Consider the following 20,752-nt stretch of genomic DNA (forward strand, 5'->3'; position numbering starts at 1 on the left):
AAAATACAGAAATATCTGAGAGGCAAACTAGGTAATTCTTTAAGGTAGAACATTTCCAAGAAAACGGGGAATTACAGCAGGATTTGGATGTTACTGGCAGGCCATTTCAAACGTTAAAATGCATGTTATTATTTTTTTTAAAGTGTTATACATAGGACTGATAGGACAGCGTGGAGCAAACAGAAACAGTGTAGAAAATTATGTAGTTAGCTGGTGCAAAGACAGGAATATGAGACTCAATTCAATCGAATACTGCACGTACACCATGACCTTCTTGCCGTTACAGCTGTGACAGATACTTCTTAGCTGGAGAGACGGCGATTAGGTAGGATTATTTCAATGAATAGTTGAGACTAAGAAAACAGCAAGAGGGAAAGGCGTTATCAAAATCAGGACATGAAAGATCTGATACAGCCCCATTTGCAAGGTGAAGAAAAATTATATGATCAAGAGGTTCTGTACAAATTTCAAGTTTTGTTCTTTGATCTCTCTCCAGGGACTACATGTTAGACTGCATGTAAGGATACATGGTCTTCAGACTTACCACCTTGATCTATACAGACAGAGATCAAAGTGTAGGTCTGAAAAAAAAAAATCAAGCCGAGTGCTAGGAGCACAACACAGCGGAAGATGGGCAAAGAGCCATTTCCGGCTCCTCTTTCTCATGTGGTGCCACTTGTCACCTTCAAGCAATTACTCCGTTCAGCCTCCGGATGAGAGGCTTAGAAATTTGGCCCCATTATCAATTCTTAGGAAATTTCTTTCCAAAACCCACTCCACAAATAAAAGTTCTCCCTATTTTGTGATCAGTTAACTGCGAGTAAGTCCTAATTAACCTCATATTCTATTACTAGAAACTAAAATGGACTTTTTTTGGAACTGTCAGTTTTCCCTTCGAGTTAAGAGGTTTATTTAGAAAGTCACAGAGGTAGAAGAAGTGAGCAGGAGAAGAAATGGGCCCAGGAAACAAATTACAGAGAGGAAAGGTAATGCGGGGTGAGGGCAGGGATGGAGGGATTGAGGGACGGGGGTGGGGAGGCACAGGTGTGCTCCCAAAGGAGGGAGAGCACCGGAACGATCATTTAACTCATGCATTCAGTTGTCTATGATGGTTCACAAATGCCTCCCAAATAAAATCCAAAAAAACCTAAGTTCTCTACCATGTAACCTTAGTGCCTTCTCCCAGCAGCCCCTCTTAATCTGCTGACACTGCTTTTTTTACTGTTAGCTTCAAGCAGCAAGTACGTTTGTAGTGAAAGTTTATTTTGGAGGCAGCATCCTCCTATGACAGTTCTCAAAATCTGCAGGCTTTCCTCAGCATATGCCATATTTTGCCGTGTGTAATACTCACTTTTTTGCCTAAATTTTTGAGAGGAAAATAAGGACATGCATTACACATGGGAAATTAGTACTAAAACGTGGGTGCACAATATACACAGCAAAATATGGTAAACAGCCTGCCTGCTGACAAATCTGAGCTTTTATTCATGCAACTCCCCACTCCAAGAATGTCCTTATTCTCATTTCATGTCTGAAAATCTAGTTTAGATAAGACCAAAACAGACTGGGGGGTTCAGGGGGCATTGTCTAGAGAGCCACCAGCACAAAGCTGTTTGCTCTCTCTTACTTCTGCTTCATGTCACACCGCAACTTCTTTAACGTGGCCTCTGTCACACATGGCCAAGGACAGCAACTCAACTACTCAATATCAACATAAAGCAGCCTAGGAAATAGTTTCTCTCTGTGTCCTCTTTTTCCATCTGCCAAAATCACCCGCACTCACTTCTTGCCTTATAGAAATCTGGGCAAAGTGCTGCCACAACAGCTCACCTGAAGAGCACGGCCACTGAGGCCCTGCGAGGGCTGTGGCCCTGTCCTCCGACGCGGGCTTTCCTGGACGCTCTCCTGCATGACAGCAGCTGGGACTGCCTGCCTGCTGGGAGGGGCAGGTCGCGGTGACAGCTGGGGCTACAAATTTGTTGGTGAGATCTTGGGATAGCTAAGGTCGTTTCACAGGACGCTTTTAGCTTGTTTATGGCCCGCTGCCAGCCAACTGCAACTTTGAGGAGGGTTCAAATTCTATCACTTTCTTTATTCACTTAATAAATCTGTATTAAGCACCTACTATTGTCAGGCATGGTTTTAAGCCGAGCTGTGGATTCAACCGACAGACATACACCTTGCTCTCAAAAAGCTCGGACTCTTTGAAAATAGACAATTACAATAAATTATAACTAAATTTCTAAGTAAAAACTTTTTTAGAGACAATAATCTACATGTTCTTGATGCTCTCCAAGTATCTGTGAAGTTCAGTTAGACTTGACAAACTCTACTCTAAAAAGCAAAATTAAATACCAGAAGGAAAATACAGAAACCAACTAGTGAACCAATGTTAAAATGATTAGCATGACTTGGCATACTACCTCTACAATCAAAAATACACCAAAACAAGCCAATTTTCTCTTTTAAAGAGCAAGAGGTGGAAGTATTCTATGGGAAACTATAGTTATGAAAGAACAAAAAGGGTTTGAACTAGTACTTTTCACGGAGATCTTGATTAAAGGAATGAAACTATATTTTCTTCTACTTTAGAAACCTTTAAAGAATACAAACTCAAATATGGCTGAAGCTTAAAAGAATGGCCTCACTTTGAAATGTCACTCCCTTTAGAAAGTTTTAATTCTTGTCTAAATGCAAGTTTTAAAATATTTCAATGACACAAAACAAACTTAAAAGAAGAGTCAACTTTTGGAAACATGTAGAAACAGAATTATAAGCATCATATTTTTTAATTCAGTTTTGGCTGGAAAATTTAAGCCATGGCCTCAGCAGGTCAATCAGAACAATGAATGGATGGGAGATCACTGGACTAGACGTGTGGAGTGAGAAGGCCAACTGCCCAGTAAAAGCTGAGTTAGGGAGACTGGTAAGTAGAGCAAACATTAACATGCCACCAAGCATAAAACTTGAGTTAAGGCCTGACCAGTTCAGTTGGTTGGGTGTCTTCCCCGCAAAGACAGAGGTTGCCGGTTCAATTCCCAATCAGGGCATAAGCCTGGGTTGCATGTTCACACCCCCACTCCCCAATGAATGGGGCATGTACAAGAGGCAACATATTGATGTTTCTCTCCCTCATTTTCTCCATCCCTTCGACTCTCTCTAAAAATAAATCAAATCTTTAAAAAAAAACACCCAAAAATCTTGGGTTAAAACTAAAATTATTCTCTATCATATAACTGCATTTCTATTTGATAAAAAAGGCAAAAGCTTTCCTGTAATGTTAAAATACTTGTTTTAATAGCTCCAAGGAGTGACTTGTAGCTGAGAATAAAATATTTGTTATAGGAAGTCAGATGTTCGTTGTAGGAAACTGCTCACTCAAAGCTGTTAAATATGAATGGCACAGGAAGCAGACTTTACTCACCAATCAACCCAATAATCCCTACAACCTCAGTTAAACTGAACTCTGATTCAATCAGTATAAAAAGGGACCAGGCAAATTTTAGAAATAAAGGCCAAATAATCTCTCTGTTAAAATATACTTTAAAAGTAAAAAAATTCTCTAATATTAGCTTAATGGCATTAATTCAGAAATTTGATCGGATATTGCACATGTCTTACCTAAGTCATTGTTTTTCGTTATAGCATCAGCTGCCCTGGTTCGGGGTCCCTGCTGTGTAAACTGATACCCAAATTTAAGGATGTTTGTATTTTCCTCAAGCATCTTGGCCATTTCCAATTCTACAGCTGTCCCCAACTGCTGCCTCTGGAATAATTAGAAATAATAAAGTGTTAATTAATTAGATGAAAATACTTTCCAAGGTAAGCCAAGACTAATACGTTGAGGTACATGCTGATTCTGCTGGTCTTTTAAAATTTTCCCAATTCTCACCACTAATTGTACATGAGAGAAATAAAGCTTTAAAGTTCAGTATAGATCATACAGGCATCAAAAAATTGTGAATTACCACAATGAGATACCCTTCATAACCACAGGACGACTATAATCAAAAAGACAGAAAATACTAAGGGTTGGCAAGAATTTGAAAAAACTAGGATGCTCAGACATGCTGGTAGGAATGTAAAATGGTACAGCTGCTTTGGAAAACAATTTGTCATTCCTCAAAAAGTTAAACACAGAGTTACAATACAATCTAGCAATGCCACTCCTAGGTATACACCCACAAAAAATGAAAACACATGTTCATATAGTAAGAACCTGTATATAAACGTTCACAGCAGCTTTATTCTTAATACTCAAAAAATAGAAACAACCCAAATGTAAAAGAGTATTAATAAGCCATAAAAAATAAACACTCATATATGCTACAGCATGATGACCCTCCAAACATTTTGCTAAGTGAAAGAACGCTGACACAAAAGACTACATATTATACAATTCCATATATATGAACTGCCCAAAACAGGCAAATGCATAGGGATAGAAAGTAGATTAGTGGTTGCCAGTCGGGGGGATGAATAGGGAGTAACTACTGATGGGCATGGAGTTTCTTTTTGAAATGAAGAAAATGTTCTGGAATTAGAAGTGGTGACAGCTGCACAACTCCATGAACACACTAAAAATATTAAATCAATAATCTGGACGCCTCCAACGTCCTCTCACCCCTCCATGCCACCACCTTGACAAACGGCTCCCTGAAAGCCCTGCTCCCACAAGCCTCCTGAGTCCCCAGCCCTCCGCAGCGGGGTGCGCCGCAGCTTCCTCGGCTACTGCTGCAGAGCACACACCTGGTTGTCAATCTTGAGCTCGGTCAGGGTCTCATTATCTCGTAAAGCATCAATGAGTGCTAGAATCCCCACTCCCGTAATAAAGTTGGATTCCATATTTAAGCCCTTCAAAGTTTTGTTCACTCTCAGCATATCTGCAAAAGCCTAGAAATTAAAGAAAATATTTGGAGATTATAATTTGACAGTACCTATTAAACACTGTACATTCCATAAACAAATATACTACTAATGTAACTGCCTTAACGTTCCTCATTAGATTGTTTCAGCCTGACACCTACCTCACAGGTCTCACATGTATCCCTTTGTACAGGTGCCCTGTCACAATCTGATTTTTTTGTCATGTGTAATTAATTCTCTTTTGGTAACATTTTCCTCTGCTATTTCCATTCTGATGTTCATTAGCACCCTTTGTTATGTTTCCTTCTCCTGTCTCTTGTCCTTTCTGTCAGTTTCTATGTAGGACTAACTTCATCAATGTCTCTTTGGAACATCTCCTCTGGGTTCTGGGGCAGCTGGATTACTGCGAAGCCAAAATGAGGGTAAATTATGGACTAATTTCCAAGGTAGAGACCAAACGGAATGCCTAAGGCACAAGGCCAAAAAAGATCACTAATAACTGGAACTGCAAGAGCACAAAGCCTGCAGAGAAGAAGGGGCTAACTACATATTCAGTTCCTCAAGGAATGCTGTGTCCTCCATCTGCTTCCATTCCTTTCTCACAGGATATGGTGGTGCTAGGCATTCAACCCAGTGCTTAATAAATACCGTATTAATTAATTCCCTAACAGAAACCTGTGAAAAGAGGAGGAAAAGGAAAGGGAGGGAGAGAGGAAAACATTAGAATATAAGTGAGTTTATATAAAATAGCCCCTTTTTAGGTATGAACTGGAGATGCTCACACTGGGGTCAAACATGAGGTCAAACTCCAGAAAACATAGTAAGATTCAGCTTAAAGTCAACTTAAAGAAAAGGCAATGGGAGGGGGCAGGGATACTAGAAAGAACTTGGAACAGATTACCTACACACTGTACTTCCATTAGTGACAACTAACTATGTGACCTGGAACATATCCCTTATTCATCCTTCTGTACATCCATCCATTCACATACCATCCATGGCTTATTATTTAATAAGTACTATGCTCTAGATTCAGAAACAAAACATGCCCGACGGACCTTGCATTCCAGCGGGGGGTGGGGGGACTAGATAGTAAGTAAGCAAAATGTAACGTCAGATGGAAAGCAGGGCCATAAAGGAAGAAAAAAAGGCAAAGGACAGTAGATAGGGAGTGCGTGGGGCACAGTAGGGATGCTATTTTACACAAAGTGGTCAGGGAAGGCCTCACCTAAAAGGTGATGCTTGAGCAAAGATCCAAAGCGATGACATGAAATTGGAGTATCTGTAGGGAGGGAGTTCTAGGCAGGAGGAACGGCAGCCTGCACGGCCTATCTGAGGAAGAAAGGAAGGCTGTGTGGCCATAGCAGAATGAAAGAAAGAACAAATAAGGGAGATGAGGTCTACTCATGTAAGGCCTTACAAGGCCATTAAAAGATTTTGATTTTTACTTGAAGTGAGATAGGGAGCTTCTGGAAGGTTCTGAACATAGGAATGAGATCATCGTTGTGCAAATAATTGGCTTTGGGGCGAGTAAGATGGAAGCAGGAAGCTCAATTAGGAGGCTCCTGCAATAGCCCAGATGGGGTGAGGTAGTGGCTTACATCAGGACAATAGCTGTGAAAATGGTGAGAAGCGGGCGGATTTGAGAAATATTGTGAAGACAAGGCTGGATATATATTTAAGGTTGTGAGGAAGGAAAATCAAGGGTGACTCCTTTTCTTTTTGTCTTGAGCAAATGAAACAGTGGAGTTGCCATTTGGTGAGAAAGGAAAGAGTGTGAGAGAAGCAGGAATGGGATGGAAACTAGGAGTTTGATTTGGGCCTTAAATTTGAGATGTCTATTAGACATCTAAATAAAGCTGTTAAATAGGTGGCTGGACGAGGGTATGGAGTTTAGAGGAGAGGTATGAACTGAAGACGGTAACACCGGCAGTCATCAGCATACACAGATTACACAGAGCAATGAAACAGAATGGAATCACCCAGAAAATGAATGTAGACAAGAGAAAAGAGGGCCTACAGCCAAGCCCTGAGCTGTCCCAATGCTTAGAGGTTGGGGAGAAGAGAGGGAACCAGTATAGGGACAAGAGAAGGGATGTCCAAATAAGGCAGGAGGAGAATCACAGTGAGTGAGCGATGTCCTCAAAGCCAAGCAAAGAAAAAGGTTCACACCATGATCGAGAGGGATTTACCCCAGGAATGCAAGGTTGATTTACACACAACGATTAAGCAATTTAATATACCACATTAATAGAATAAAGGACAAAAACAACATGATCAGCTCAGTAGCAGCAGAAAAAGCATCTGACAAAACCCAACTTTATTATAGACCCATAAATGGAATCTTCTGCAGGTGTTAAAAATCTGGCGTGCAACTTTATGTACTGATATGAGAACATCTCTAATATACACTGTTGAATGAAAAATTAAAACTGCAGAATGGCATATATTCTATGTGTGTGTAAACATAAACATGACTTTATGTTTAAAAATTATAGAAAAGAAATACAGGGGAAAAAAACATAAAAGAGCAGTTAATAATGTGCTGCTTAATAGAGAACTAAACATCAGTTGAAAAAAGGGAGTAAATCTTGTTCATAAAATCACAGTTTAGCCATCTTTGTAGCACCCTGGTATGTAGTTATAATTTCAATATTATCAATAGTTAACTTACAGAGAACAAGCGGATGGATGCCAGAGGGGAGGGAGGTTTTCAGGGTTTGGGTGAAAAAGGTGAAGGGATTAAGAGTTACAAAATAGTCACAGGGATATAGTTGATAAAAAATATTTTAATACTTATGTATAGTGCCAGGTAGGAACCAGTCTTAATGGGGGGATCACTTTGTAAGTTATATAAATGTCTAAACATCATGCTGCACACCTGAAACTAATATTGAATGTCTACTCTAACTGAAAAGTTTAAAAAAAGAGTAGCTTACTTACAATAGCAACGGGGTCATTGCTCCGCGTGGCTGCAAGACTGAAATATTTCACATGTGTGTTCTTTTCCAAAGCCTTTGCAAAATCTTTTAGGGTCGGAATTGGAATATTCTTGAAAAACAATAAAACATTACATTTCAGTTTTCAGGGCATTCAGTCCATTAATCAAGTAAGTACTTGTTATTTACACCTTTTCTTATTAAAATGTTCTCAGGAATTATATAAACACACAATAGTCTACAAATGAAAACAAATAACTCTGACTTCTCTATCATGGTATATCTGCAGAAACTGTAGACCCAGAGCTGAGTATATATCATCATTTCTCTTTCATTTAGGTTACAAAAGCTCTTGCTATTCTACATTTAATTATTCATTTTACAAGAAACATTTGAGTATTCAAAGTGGATCCATTTTCTACAAAAGAAAGATGTGGGAGCTCACCTCTAATGATTATGCTTCCTGAGACAGGGGACATACTGTTCTTAGTCCCTTAGTTTCAGCTACCAGGTATTAAGAGAGATTAACTCTACATTACTTGAAACATGTAAAGATATAGTTCTAGAAGGCACTAATTTTCCTCTGTAGTCCCAAGACTTTAATTCCCTGTAGCCTGGTTATTTTCAGATCATTACTGTTGATTTACAGAGATATAAAGACTGAATTTTTAAAGAGTGAATAAAATTAATGACCAACTATGGATATTAGCTTTTCCCGAGGCTTACTTTCCTCCCCCCACAGGAAGGAACACCCACTAAACGAGTGCAGGGGACTTAGTCCCTAGGCTCTTACAATTTCCAGATGCTTTTTCCATCCCCAATTCAGATAAATCAAGATTTAATACTCCAGAGAAATGAAAATGTGTTCAGGCAAGACTGTGAGAATGTGTATAGTGGCTTTATTCATAATCATCCCAAACTGGAAGCAACCCATATGTCTATCAAATCATGAATGGATAAACAAATTGCATTACATCCAAACAACAGAACACTACCCAACAATAGAAAGGAACAAACTACTGATACAAGTGAGTGACAACATGAATGAAGTGGAAACGCATTATGCTAACTAAATGATGCCAGACTCAAAAGGCTACATACTCAAAAGGCGTGTGACATGTTCTACATCTCATTGCTAGTGATCGTGCAAATGCATTCATTTGTCAAACCTCACAGAACTGTATACTAAAAAGGGAGAATTTTACTACTATATAAATTATACTTTAAGAAAGAAACCTGATTAAAAAAAGAAAACCCAAAAGACCTAATGCTCTTAAAAGTTGGCAGTATTTTGAAAGCTAGAGAGAATTACACTGACAGTATGATGGAGTCTACATATTTACATGTTAATCTTTTTTAAAAAAAGATTTTATTTATTTTTAGAGAGAGGAAGGGAGAAAGAGAGGGAGAGAAACATCAATGTGTGGCTGCCTCTTGTGTGCCCCCTACTGGGAACCTGGCCTGCAACCCAGGCGTGTGCCCTGACTGGGAATCAAACCGGCGACCCTTTTGTTGGCAGGCCGGCTCACAACCCACTGAACCACACCAGCCAGGGCTATATGGTAATCTTTTAAAAGGCAAGTCAGGAAAGTACTACCTCACTCTAATTCTAAAAATATGGAGGAATCTGTGTTACCATAGTGTTAGGAGCAAAAACTTTACCTTTAAGCATTAATAGAAAGAATTATAATATATCAAAACTGCCGAGCTCTCATCCTAGATTCACCTGACTCAGCAATTCACAACTTTGTTTGCTCAGCACACATACCTTTATATTATTCAAATTAACTTCAACAAGACGAACATCATTTTCTTTAATTCTCTTTAAACTCTCTTCAACGTTGGTTGGATTTGGTGGCTCATCAAAAACTGGAAGAATCTTCTCACCTTTTACCACATCTGTAGTAACACATGAGAAGAGCAGGAGTCTCAGTGGTTGATACTATTACAGTGGGTGCACACATTAACTTGGTAACATATAACACACCACATACACACATATTCAGTAGGACTAATTTAAAGTTTCTTTCCCATAATTTCTAAAATATCCTTTATGTGTTGACACATAACGTGCGCAAATTAAAATTTTAGTGAATATATATAAAAAAATAATTCAACATTTTGTTTACAATATAGGTGAGAGAAGTACAGAATACCTCTTCTTCCCATGGGGAGTACTGCACATTGGGAAGGGGGTAGACTCACTACTGCGAAGAAGTGTAGGAATGAGGAATGGGAGCAAAGAGGAAATAATACACAGAAGGGCTCCTGAGGCAGAAATTCCAAAAATTACCTTTCTTCACTGCTACCCCCAATGATATACTACGTATACTATACCACATATACTATACACACACACACGGCCAGGATACAACTATGCAAAGTTGAAAGAGGACCTGGAAGTCCTGAAGCCTCTAATGAAGTATGTGCACTCTGACATGTGTGTAGCGGTCTATGAACACCTATAGCAGGCAAACTTTTATGGATAAGTTTTCTGAGGAGAACATCTATTGCATCAGATTCTCAGAGTCAAATGACCACAAAATGTTAAGAACTGACATGGAAAGACTGACAGTTTCACTGTCTGGCTTAGTTATTCCCATCTGCCCTCTGCTAGCCTCTAGCTTTTAGGAACAAAACTCATCTTAAGACAAGGTATACTGCCTACTCATCCAATAGATCCTCTCTAAGAGTACCAGGTTCTTTCTGAACACACACACGCATAGCAGCCTGAGGAAATCAACTTAGATGAAGGTCTCCTGAAAACAGTAGAAGGATCTAAATATAGTTGGCTTGAAAGTATATATTAAAGGAAAGTATGCATGTTGTCTTCAAGTTTATCTTGCAGAAGAGAGAAATTTCAGGTTGTTCTAAAAGGCTGGGTTAGAAGAGGTATAGAGTGCCAAGAGGCAGGGTTTGATTCAATACCAAGCGGAACTTCCTAACAGAGCTCTGCTAGAAGGATCGAGTGGGCTCCCTCTCTCTGCAGTCCAGCAGGGTAGTCTTTTCCAAGATGGCAGATTGAGAGGGCTGGAGAAGAGCTTCCTCACTGAATGGAAAGTTGAACAGATTCTTCTTCAATTCTAAATTTTCTAAAACCCAAATGATTTCTTTCCCCACTCTACAGAATATGTGTATTTAAAGAGCCTTGCTCCCTAATGAAATAATGGATCCAGTCAATGGGTTGCTGAAACCATTTTGAAAGGAACTTTAAATGAATGGATTAGGATGCTAAAATCTGAGCCCACTGACCACCCTTAACACATTTGCCAAAGAAGTATGACCAGACTTGATATGCTTCCTAACATGATTTTATTACCATCTTGGAAGCATTCTCACCAAAAAACAAAAACCGAACAACTGCACCTGAATCTTAGCAAGCCTCTAGAAAATAACAGTTTACAGAAACAGGATACACAGAAACATGTAAAATGATATCACAAGGTTGCAACCAGCCAAATCTAGAATATGGAAAATTCTACATAACTAACAAGCCAGTTTCTTAAAAATAGCATGAAGAAAGGGGGAAAGAGGCTGAGGAGGGGAACTATTAAAAAAGAAAAACTGAAAGCAAATAACCACCAAATGCAATCTGTGACCCTTATCTGGGTCCTGATTTGAATAAACCAACTGCAAAATGATGTTTTTGAGAAAACAGGGGAAATGTGAACAGACTGGTATCAGATGAAAAGATGGAATTATTAATTTTTAAGTCTCATAATGGCATGAGACAAATGGGGAAACACACATATGGAAATATTTATGGGTAAAGTAATACAAACAAACAGGATTTGCTTTAAAATATTTTGGGGGAAAAAAGTAGAAGGGGTGGGGGGAGAGGCAGAAGATAGATGACACAAGGCTGGCAAAATGTTAAAACATCGGAAACTGCATGAGGAGTATATTGTTCTCTCTTCTGTTATGTATGCTTGAACATTTTTACGACAAAAAGTTAAAGAACAGAGGGAATGGCCAAATCATAGAACATTCACAAAATGGAGTGTTACACAGATGTTTGGATGAGGTAGCTCTACATGAACTAACCAGGGAACATGATATATTGCTAGTGATTTTCAGCTTTTTTCAAGTCATTGCACACACAAACTAATTACTAAAATTCTGCAGTACACTAAAAATATATATTTTTTGCCAGTCTTATAAAAAATATAGTATAATTTTGATTTATTCACGCCAAACAGCTATGGTTGTGTTTGCGCTTGTCATTTTTTAATTTGACAATCTAAGGGAAAAGAGGTCAGTGCCCCTGACTAAAGAGTCAGGTACTGCATATTTTAAAAATTCTTGTGGCACACTGGCTGAGAACTGCTGCTACACAGCATGGATTAAAATCTTTACCACTGATTGCATGTGACATTCAAGTTAGTTATTTAAATCATTCTAAAATCTCAGCTCCCTCATGTACAAATAAAGGATAAAAAAATACTTCATTATTGTTGTAAGGAAAAAATAAGAACAATTCATATTCAAGAGCTGTGCACACAACATGGCCCAGCGTCAGCATTCAGAAAAATCAGCCAACAGTATTATTTTTTAAAAATTAAGTTATAGGAAATGTCTATAATATGATCCCATTTGTGTAAACAAACATAAAAAACGACTACACGTACATATATAAGTTCATACAAACATTGTACAAAGTCTAAAAGGATGCACCCAATTGTTGACTGGGTTGGGGGTGCAGACAATAGAAAGCATGATGACTATGAACAGACACTTTTACTTCCTACCTTATACAATTAGGTATTATTTAAATGTGCTACACAAAGTATATATTACTTTGCTAATTTTAAAACATTCTGTATATAAATTTTTAGAAAAGCTTTGCTTTGGACTATTTAATATTTTGCATCAGACTAAAAGGTTTAGCGGTTGAATAGTTCTGTAGTTTCTCCTTAATCTAATTTTATATTGTACTTTGTCAGCACTGTTATAGATTTCTTGAAAATCAGTAACATTGAAAAAAAGAATGTCAACAAAGGTCAAGTTTGATTAGTACTTATACTGTTTAGCATTAGTATTATCAGTGAAGTGAGTGGTTCCTATTACAATTGCTGACATTAAGCACAAAATATTTAATATTCTATTTTCAATGGTTTTCTATATCAGTACCCTCTAACTAGAATCTTACCTTTCCAGTACATATGCATAATATTTGATATGTATACACTGAAGTTGATACATGGAGAAAACAAAATATATTTAACAAAGGATTAGAATTTACAAAGCATTTTAAGTACTTACTTGAAAAATGTTCTTGGTCGACACCATTACTACTTCCAACTACATTACAGAACTGTGTATTTGTTATCAAATTGTGCATCCCAAGAATAGCTACAGAGATAGAAAAAGAGAGTTATTTTTATTTCCATCAGTTTTAAACATAAAAAATTAATTTTATAACCAAAAATTTCTATCAATGATTGTATCATTCTATGGACATTTTCCAGTTCAATTAGCTACGGATTTTGCATTCAAAAAAGGGGGTACAACATGATTAAAAGTCACCTAGAATCCCTTTTTCATCAATGCCCTTATTTTCCCCACAGTTCTGAATTTAGATTTCCTCACATTTCTGAATTGAGACACATAGCTGGAGCCTAAATGCAAAAACCTTACCCTGAATGCGAATCTACGCTTAGCTCCATCTGGTGGCTGAGAAAAAAAATTAAAGTGATCTATTTTTGCTGTTCATCCTCACAATGTTTCTAGCAACATAATCTGAAAGAATGCATATTTTCAACTTAACCCTCATTGTTTTTACTTTCGTTAACTCTCATATTAATTTATATTTGTATTTTAACTAAGAGCAGAATACTAAAAATACAGCTGAATTCTCATATTTAGCATTAAAATAGCGTCCACCCAAAATGACAGGTGAAATAAATTTGGTATTTGTTTTTGATGCTCTTTTGCATAAATGAGGCAGAAGCTACTGAGTGCCCCTGGCCCATTCCACTCTGATGAATGTACAAATCCATCAATCCTACTGCCCCCCTGTTATAAGACACCTGCTCTGGCTATGGCAAAACACTGCAATTGTCCTTTTCCTGGTTCCTTCCCAAAGAATCAGTGTTGATCCTTTCAAATGTGTTAGTTCCTGGGGTTACTTGGGACTAAGACCTCCCATGTGTCCTATTTTTCTATCTAGGAAAATGGGTGTGTGGAATAGGTGGCGGAGATCCTGGTCCTTAAAAGAAACTGGCAATGATGAAAGTAACAGTGAAGTTTGGAGTGTTCCATATATACTTCAGAGACACTGGGAAAATGGTGAGTATAGCTCAGGGCTGATGGTCTCATCTGCTTTCCAGTTACCCTCTTTGGTTCTTTCTGATAAAATGGGACAGCAGTTGACCCTGGCAACTCTTTTCTGGTGCTCAGATGGGACAGCTTCTAGCTGAGCACCAGCTGATAAAATATTTTTATAAAGATTTTAAAAGTGGGCAACATAGGAAAAGATGTAAAAAAATACAATTCCATTAACATAAAAATTTCACCATTGAGAAAATTTAAAGGAATGTGATTCTTTATTTCAGATTTAGAGTACAAAACACAAAGCCAAATATGAGGTCACTGATTCAATAGCACTTTGCTGGGCTGAGGAAGTATTTGCATGATGTATATAGGTGTGTGCTGGTATTCCCCTCCCCTCCACACTCATTCACAAATTAATGTTTTAAGGAGATACCTGCAAGGTCACACAATTCTGTATCAGAAGCACTTGTCAAAGCTTCTTCTAATTCTGGATCAAGAGATACCTTTTCTTCTGTGAAAGTCTGTACAGGTTTCTGTTTAGGGATAAATATTTTCCCTGTAAAATAAAGTGGTTTGTTAATTTTTTACTGCTATAAACTCTATCATTTTACCCTAACAAAAATTATTAAAAGTATGTGCAATTAAATCTAAAATAAGATTAACATTTACGATAATTTAGTTTCTTCTTCAATATGTATTTATGAGTTTCCAGAGTAGCACCATAAAAGCTGGGAAAAACTAAGAAATTTTCCCATTTGTGAAAATATAAATTGGCCCTTTTTTGAGTAATATGAGTTACTCTACAATTACTGAATGAAAAGATAATGAATAAAGAAATAAACATAAAAATCTATAAAACTTTAAAAAGATTAAAAGAAATTTCACTTTCTTATTCTTAAGCAACAAACTGTTCCAGGCCCGCGGGGGATGGCAGAAGTAATTATTCGAGAAATTCTAATTCTAATTGCAAAGAAATTCCTGCATGTCTTGAGTGGTAGTCTGAAACTTTTCACCACTGTTCTTAAGGCTTGATGGACACTGACAAGGTCACCTATTGAGAAATTAGTTATTCTAGAAACCTAGAGTATTTATTATGTGAAAATCAGTATTTTATTACTATATGTTCAATGCAAGATTAAAAATATAAAGGGACTAGTAAATAATAATGATACAGCTGAAGCACAAGCTGAATAAAGAAGATGTACTCACATATGGTAGGGACTCTGTTACCAAAGTTGCCTCTAGTTTCTCCCCAAAGACAGGTGACAATTCTAACTAAACAATATGGAAAGACCTATGTGTGGATTCACAGAAATTCCAATTATTTTGTTTTTTATCAGGAAGCTACCAGGGAACCAGGTGAGAATATGTGGCCTGATGAATCTATGCAGTGCTCCATCAAAAGGAATGTTTGTGGGCTTATAATTAGTGCAATGAGTTGTGTAGTTCTTGTTCAAGTGAACTATCAATTAGTGTAAATAAGGAATACTTTCACAACACAAACAATACAACCTGCTCCCAGGAATATGGCCAAGGCTGGTTAGGCTGATTTTCTGTTAAGCCCATCTAAAGGATCCTAATTTCTCGTATTATTTTTTTATTTTTAGCATTTCTATTTGGTTCTTTTTTAAAAAAAAAGTTCTTGCGTCTCTGCCAAAATTTTATCTCTTCACCCCTCTTCTGAAGGGCATGTCACCTTCTGGAATCATTTAGATTTGTGTCCTCAAATTCTCTGAGAGGTTTAAAAACCAACAAACCAACAAACCAAGAAACAATGATTACATAGAGTTAAGTAAACTGCCTGTTTTGGTTGTTAAAGTGAGAATCACAAGTCTTTTGCAACTTTGTACATCTAAATCGTAAGTCTTCCTGGTCAAGTATTTTCTTAAAAAATGGCATTTGGTCAATCCACAATGTATTTATATTAATAAGAACTTTTTAAAAACTTTATTTTTATTGTTGACACTATTACAGATGTCCCCATTCCTCCCTACTTTGCCCACCTTCACCCAGCTCCCAACCCCACTTCCTCTGGCCATCACCACATTGTTGTCTGTGGTGATGCATATATGTTTGACTAATCCCTTCACCTTCTTTCATCTAGGATGTTTCTAACTACATGGAACAGAATACCCAATTAAAAGTGGTTTTAAGCTGATTCTCAAGCTTTAATGTGCATCTCATTCACTTAATGATCTTATTAAGGGAGGTCTGATGTTCACTCAGAGATTCTGCAGTTCTAATTAACCTCCCAGGTGATGCTGATACTGCTAATCCACAGACCACTATAAAAAAAAAACCACCCGTAAGTATTTTTATCTCACGCAATAAGTCCCCAGGTGTGTGGCTGTTCAGCAGCTCTATGTTGACATCAAAGATCTAGGCTCTGTTCATTTTTTCTCTTCTGCCATAACCAGAATTAAGGCCTTTGTTCATAGCCCATCAGTTTCAAGATAACCTTTGTAACACTTAAGTATCAGGTCCTCATGCAAAAAGACAGGACAGGACAGGAGGGAGGGAGGGAGGGAGGAAGAACACTTTCTCAACTGCCAACTCTATAAAGAAAACTGTCCAGTAGGTTTCTCCTCTAATCTTACTAACCAACTGTGGGTCATACGACCAGGCCCCAGCTATAAAGATGGCTAGGAAAGGTAGCATCTGGTATTTTCAATGTATTTCAGAAATGAGTTCTGCTAGTAGGGAAGAAGGGATCTGTGAATGAATATATTTGTCTCAATACTGAACCCTATGAAGTATTGTTCTGTGTTCCCTTAATTCCCTGAACATTTTGCTATAGCAACACTTACACATTCTGCATTTTGTCTGTCTTCTGTTTCTGTGAGCTTTTCAATGTTCTTAAGAGTTGTGCAACTATCATCCTAGCACACAGCAGGCAATCCAATTTGTTGGATAAATAATTTAGTGATCACCTCCAATTCCACTACTATTTTGATAAGGTATAATTTGAAGTTCAAAGTTACACAGCAGAGCTGACACCAGAACAGATTCCCAAACTCTAACCTAGTGCTTCTTCCAATAAACTGGTGGCCTTAAACTTAACTCTTCATTTATTTTTAGAGAGTGGGGAAAGGAGGGAGAAAGAGGGAGATGGACAGGGAAGAAAACATTGATCGGTTGCCTCTCACACGCTCCCAGCCGGGGAGACCTCGCCCACAACCCAGATATGTGCCCTGATGGGGAATTGAACCAGTGACCTTTTGGTTTGCAGAATGATGCCCAATCCACTCAGCCACACAAGTCAGGGCTCAAACTTAAACTCTTTAGCAGTGGACTTTTCCCCTCAAACAAATGCCTATCTACATGGTGGTATGTATAACTGATCTTCTTAGTGCCAAATTTTAGAGTTCTGGTATTTATTAAATAATCTTTTTTTAAAATTTATTTTTTCAAATACATTTGTCTCTGCCTACCCCCCACCACTTTCCCTTGCCCCCTCCCTCCCTCAACTCTTCCCTTTGGTTTTGTCCATGAGTCCTTGCTATATGTTCCTTGACTTTCCCCTTCCCTTTCTTTTCTCCCGCCACCCCACTTCCCTCTTGTCTCTGTTGGTTTCTGTGTTGCTGGTCTTATTTTCCTTGCATCTTTGTATTGTTGGTTAGGTTCCACTTATAGGTGAGATCATATGGTATTTGTCTTTCGCCCCCTGGCTTATTTAGCTTAGCATAATGCTTTCGAGTTCCATCCATGCTGTCGCGAAGTTTAGTAGTTCTTTTTTAAAATAGTCTTTATTAGTGGTTCATGAAGGCAAATTCAAATCATTACATCCTGATAATTCCATAGTACTTTTCACAGCGGTTGATATAATAAGTGGCACATAACTGAGATGGCATACCTTAAACTGCCATTTCAGGGTACTTACATTTCCCTGAGGGCAATCTCATGCGCATCTTTGGATGTCTATGGCAGTAGTTCCAATGTTGGCTGCACATTAGATTCACCCAGGGAACTAAAAAAATTCTGACGTCCAAGTCCCAGCCCTGGAGATTCTGACTTAATTGGTCTGGTGTGCTGTAAGGGACATCTGGGTTTTCAAAAGTGTTCTAGGGATTCTAATGCACAGCAGCAAAGGTCAAGAACCACCGGATTATGTCATTCACTTACTAAACAAAACCACATAGGCTATCAGATAGCTGCCTATGTCTCATTCTAGGAACCAATGGAATCTAGAGCATTATAAAAATCTAAAATGTTTATTTTTGCAATCTTCATCCACATTCCATGGAGGTATTATTCGTATCTAATTTTTCCTCATACATAAACTTTTGCTAATACTTACATGATAAATCTCATCAGAAAAACAAAACAAAATTTCTAAGGGCTTATGAATATTGTTCTGTGATATAGAACTTTGCTCACTCGCTCTCTTAATACAGCTCTGAAAGGGCTCCCCTGGCAGTCCTCTCTATTTTCTCTGTACAGAGATTTGGGTTGTGGAAGTAGTTAGCCTATTATATACAATGTTGCATTTTTAACAACACAAAAAAGTCATTACTTCATATTTCTTCATGGTTAGATTAACAGTAATACAGTATAAGAATTATCTTGTAACGTGTACATATAAAATCTATATGAAGATTATAAAAAATTAAAAATAAAGAAAATTTCTTTTCTAAGAAGTGATAAAATAGGCAGAACTTAAGGTTAGTACTAAGAATACAAAATCTAAGGGGCTTTCTCCAAATTAACTGATAGACTTGAACAAACCCTTAACATATCTTAGCTGACTACTTGCATAAAGTGACAAGGTGATAAAAAATTCATGTGGAAATCCAAGGTACCCAGAATAGCCAAATAATCTTGAAAAAGAAGAACAAAGTTGAAGGCTTCATACTTCCCAATTCCAAAACTTAATAAAGCTACTGTAATCAAGACAGTGTATGGTACACAAGAAAAGACATTTAGATCAATGAAATAGAATTGAGAGTCCAGAAATAAACTATTATATTTATGGTCAACTGAAATTCTACAAGAGTACCAAGACAATTCAATTGGGAAAGAATTGTCTTTTCAACAAATGGTGCCGGGACAACTGGAGAGCGACATGCAAAAGAATGAAGTTGGATCTCTGTATCTCACACCATACAAAATTTTAATTCAAAATTCATCACAGGCCTAAATGTAAAAGTTTAAACTGTAAAATTCTTAGAAAAAATCGTAAATCTCCATAACCTTGAGTTAGACAATGGTTTTTTAGATATAACAACAAAAGCACAAGCAACAAAAGAAAATGTAGGTAAACTGGACTATATCGAAATTAAGAACTTTTACAGAACAAATGCTACTACCATCAAGAAAGTGAAGAAACAACCAACAAAATGTGAGAAAATTTTTGCAAATCATATACCTCATAAGTAACATATCTAGAATATATAAAAATGTTTATTGATAATAAATCAAATATTGATTGATATAAATCAATAATAAAAAGACAAAACAATTTTAAAATGGGCAAAGGAATTGAAGAAACACCTATCCAAAGATTCAGCTGTCTATAACAGCACATAGAAAATGCTCAGTATCATTAGTCCTTAGGGAAATGAAAATCAAAACCACAATGCACTATCACCTCACACCTATTAAAATAGCTATAATCAAAAAGAAAGACAAGTGTTGGTGTGGATGTGGAAAAACTGGAACCCTAATACACTGCTGGTGGGAATATAAAATGGTGCAGCCACTATGGAAAAAGACAAGCAGTTCTTTAAGCTGTTAAACGCAGTTACCATGTGATCCAGCAATGCCACTTGTAGATATATACTGAGGAATAAAAACGTGTCTGCATAACAACTTGTACACAAATGTTCATGGCAGCGCTATTCATAATAGTTAAAAAGTATAAACAATCTAAATGTTCATCATTGATTAAAGATAACGAGAATGTGGTATACCCATACAATGAAGTATTATTCATCCATAAAAAGGTATGAAGCACTGATACATGCTGTAACATGGATGAAACTCCAAACATACTAAGTGAAAGAAGCCAATCATAAATACATATTATATGAAATGTCCACAGTAGACAAATTTATAGGGCAAAAAAGTGTATTAGTGACTTCCTATAGCTAGAGATTACAGTGAGGAATAGAGATTAATTGCTAATGGGTACTGGGTTTCTTCTTGGGACGATAAAGATGTTCTAAATTGAAGACTGTGGTAATAGCTGCACAACTCTAAGAATGTTCTCAACACTACTGAACTGTACACTTTAAATGGGTAAATTTTGTGATGTGGAATGCATTTTAATAAAGATGTTTAAAAAAAGAAAAAGAAAACAGCACCAAGGAGCCAATGTATTAAACATGCTTTTTTTTGCCGTCCTAAGTAAATTCATGTTTGGACTCCTAAAATGCAAAGAGAAAATAAAAAGATAATTTTCTGAGACACACTGAGCCAGAGAGTGTTTGTGTTTCTTAGTCAAATAGTCAAATCATCTGTTTTCTGAGAAATACATAATTAGCAAAAGGTTGGATTGATTCCATATAACAGAAAACACGTTTCTACACATGTGTTAATTTAAATCAGTCTTACATTAATTAGATTTAAGTTAAAAATCTTAATTACTATGGAATGTTGATAAATAGATCTCCTTTCTATTGGTTAACTTGATTTGTGCTCTCAAGGTCTTGCAGGATGTGCAAAATGTTAGGCTT

General features: G+C 37.2%; 1 protein-coding gene across 1 annotated transcript in view; it reads right to left on the reverse strand.

Moving 5' to 3' along the window:
- The window catches only part of TMOD3 (tropomodulin 3), a 67,634-nt gene that overhangs the window by 4,559 nt on the left and 42,323 nt on the right, over positions 1-20,752 (reverse strand). Inside the window, exons 4-9 of the mRNA XM_054565422.1 lie at positions 14,512-14,634; positions 13,068-13,157; positions 9,574-9,704; positions 7,810-7,917; positions 4,750-4,893; positions 3,622-3,766 (exon numbers count right to left, since the gene is read on the reverse strand). Of these exons, the coding sequence (XP_054421397.1) occupies positions 3,622-3,766; positions 4,750-4,893; positions 7,810-7,917; positions 9,574-9,704; positions 13,068-13,157; positions 14,512-14,634 (741 nt within the window). The remainder of the gene's footprint in view (positions 1-3,621; positions 3,767-4,749; positions 4,894-7,809; positions 7,918-9,573; positions 9,705-13,067; positions 13,158-14,511; positions 14,635-20,752) is intronic.

The sequence above is a fragment of the Pteronotus mesoamericanus genome, unplaced genomic scaffold, assembly GCF_021234165.1.
Source record: "Pteronotus mesoamericanus isolate MK-2021 breed Mesoamerican mustached bat unplaced genomic scaffold, CSHL_Meso_final contig_164, whole genome shotgun sequence".
Classification (NCBI taxonomy): Eukaryota; Metazoa; Chordata; class Mammalia; order Chiroptera; family Mormoopidae; genus Pteronotus; species Pteronotus mesoamericanus.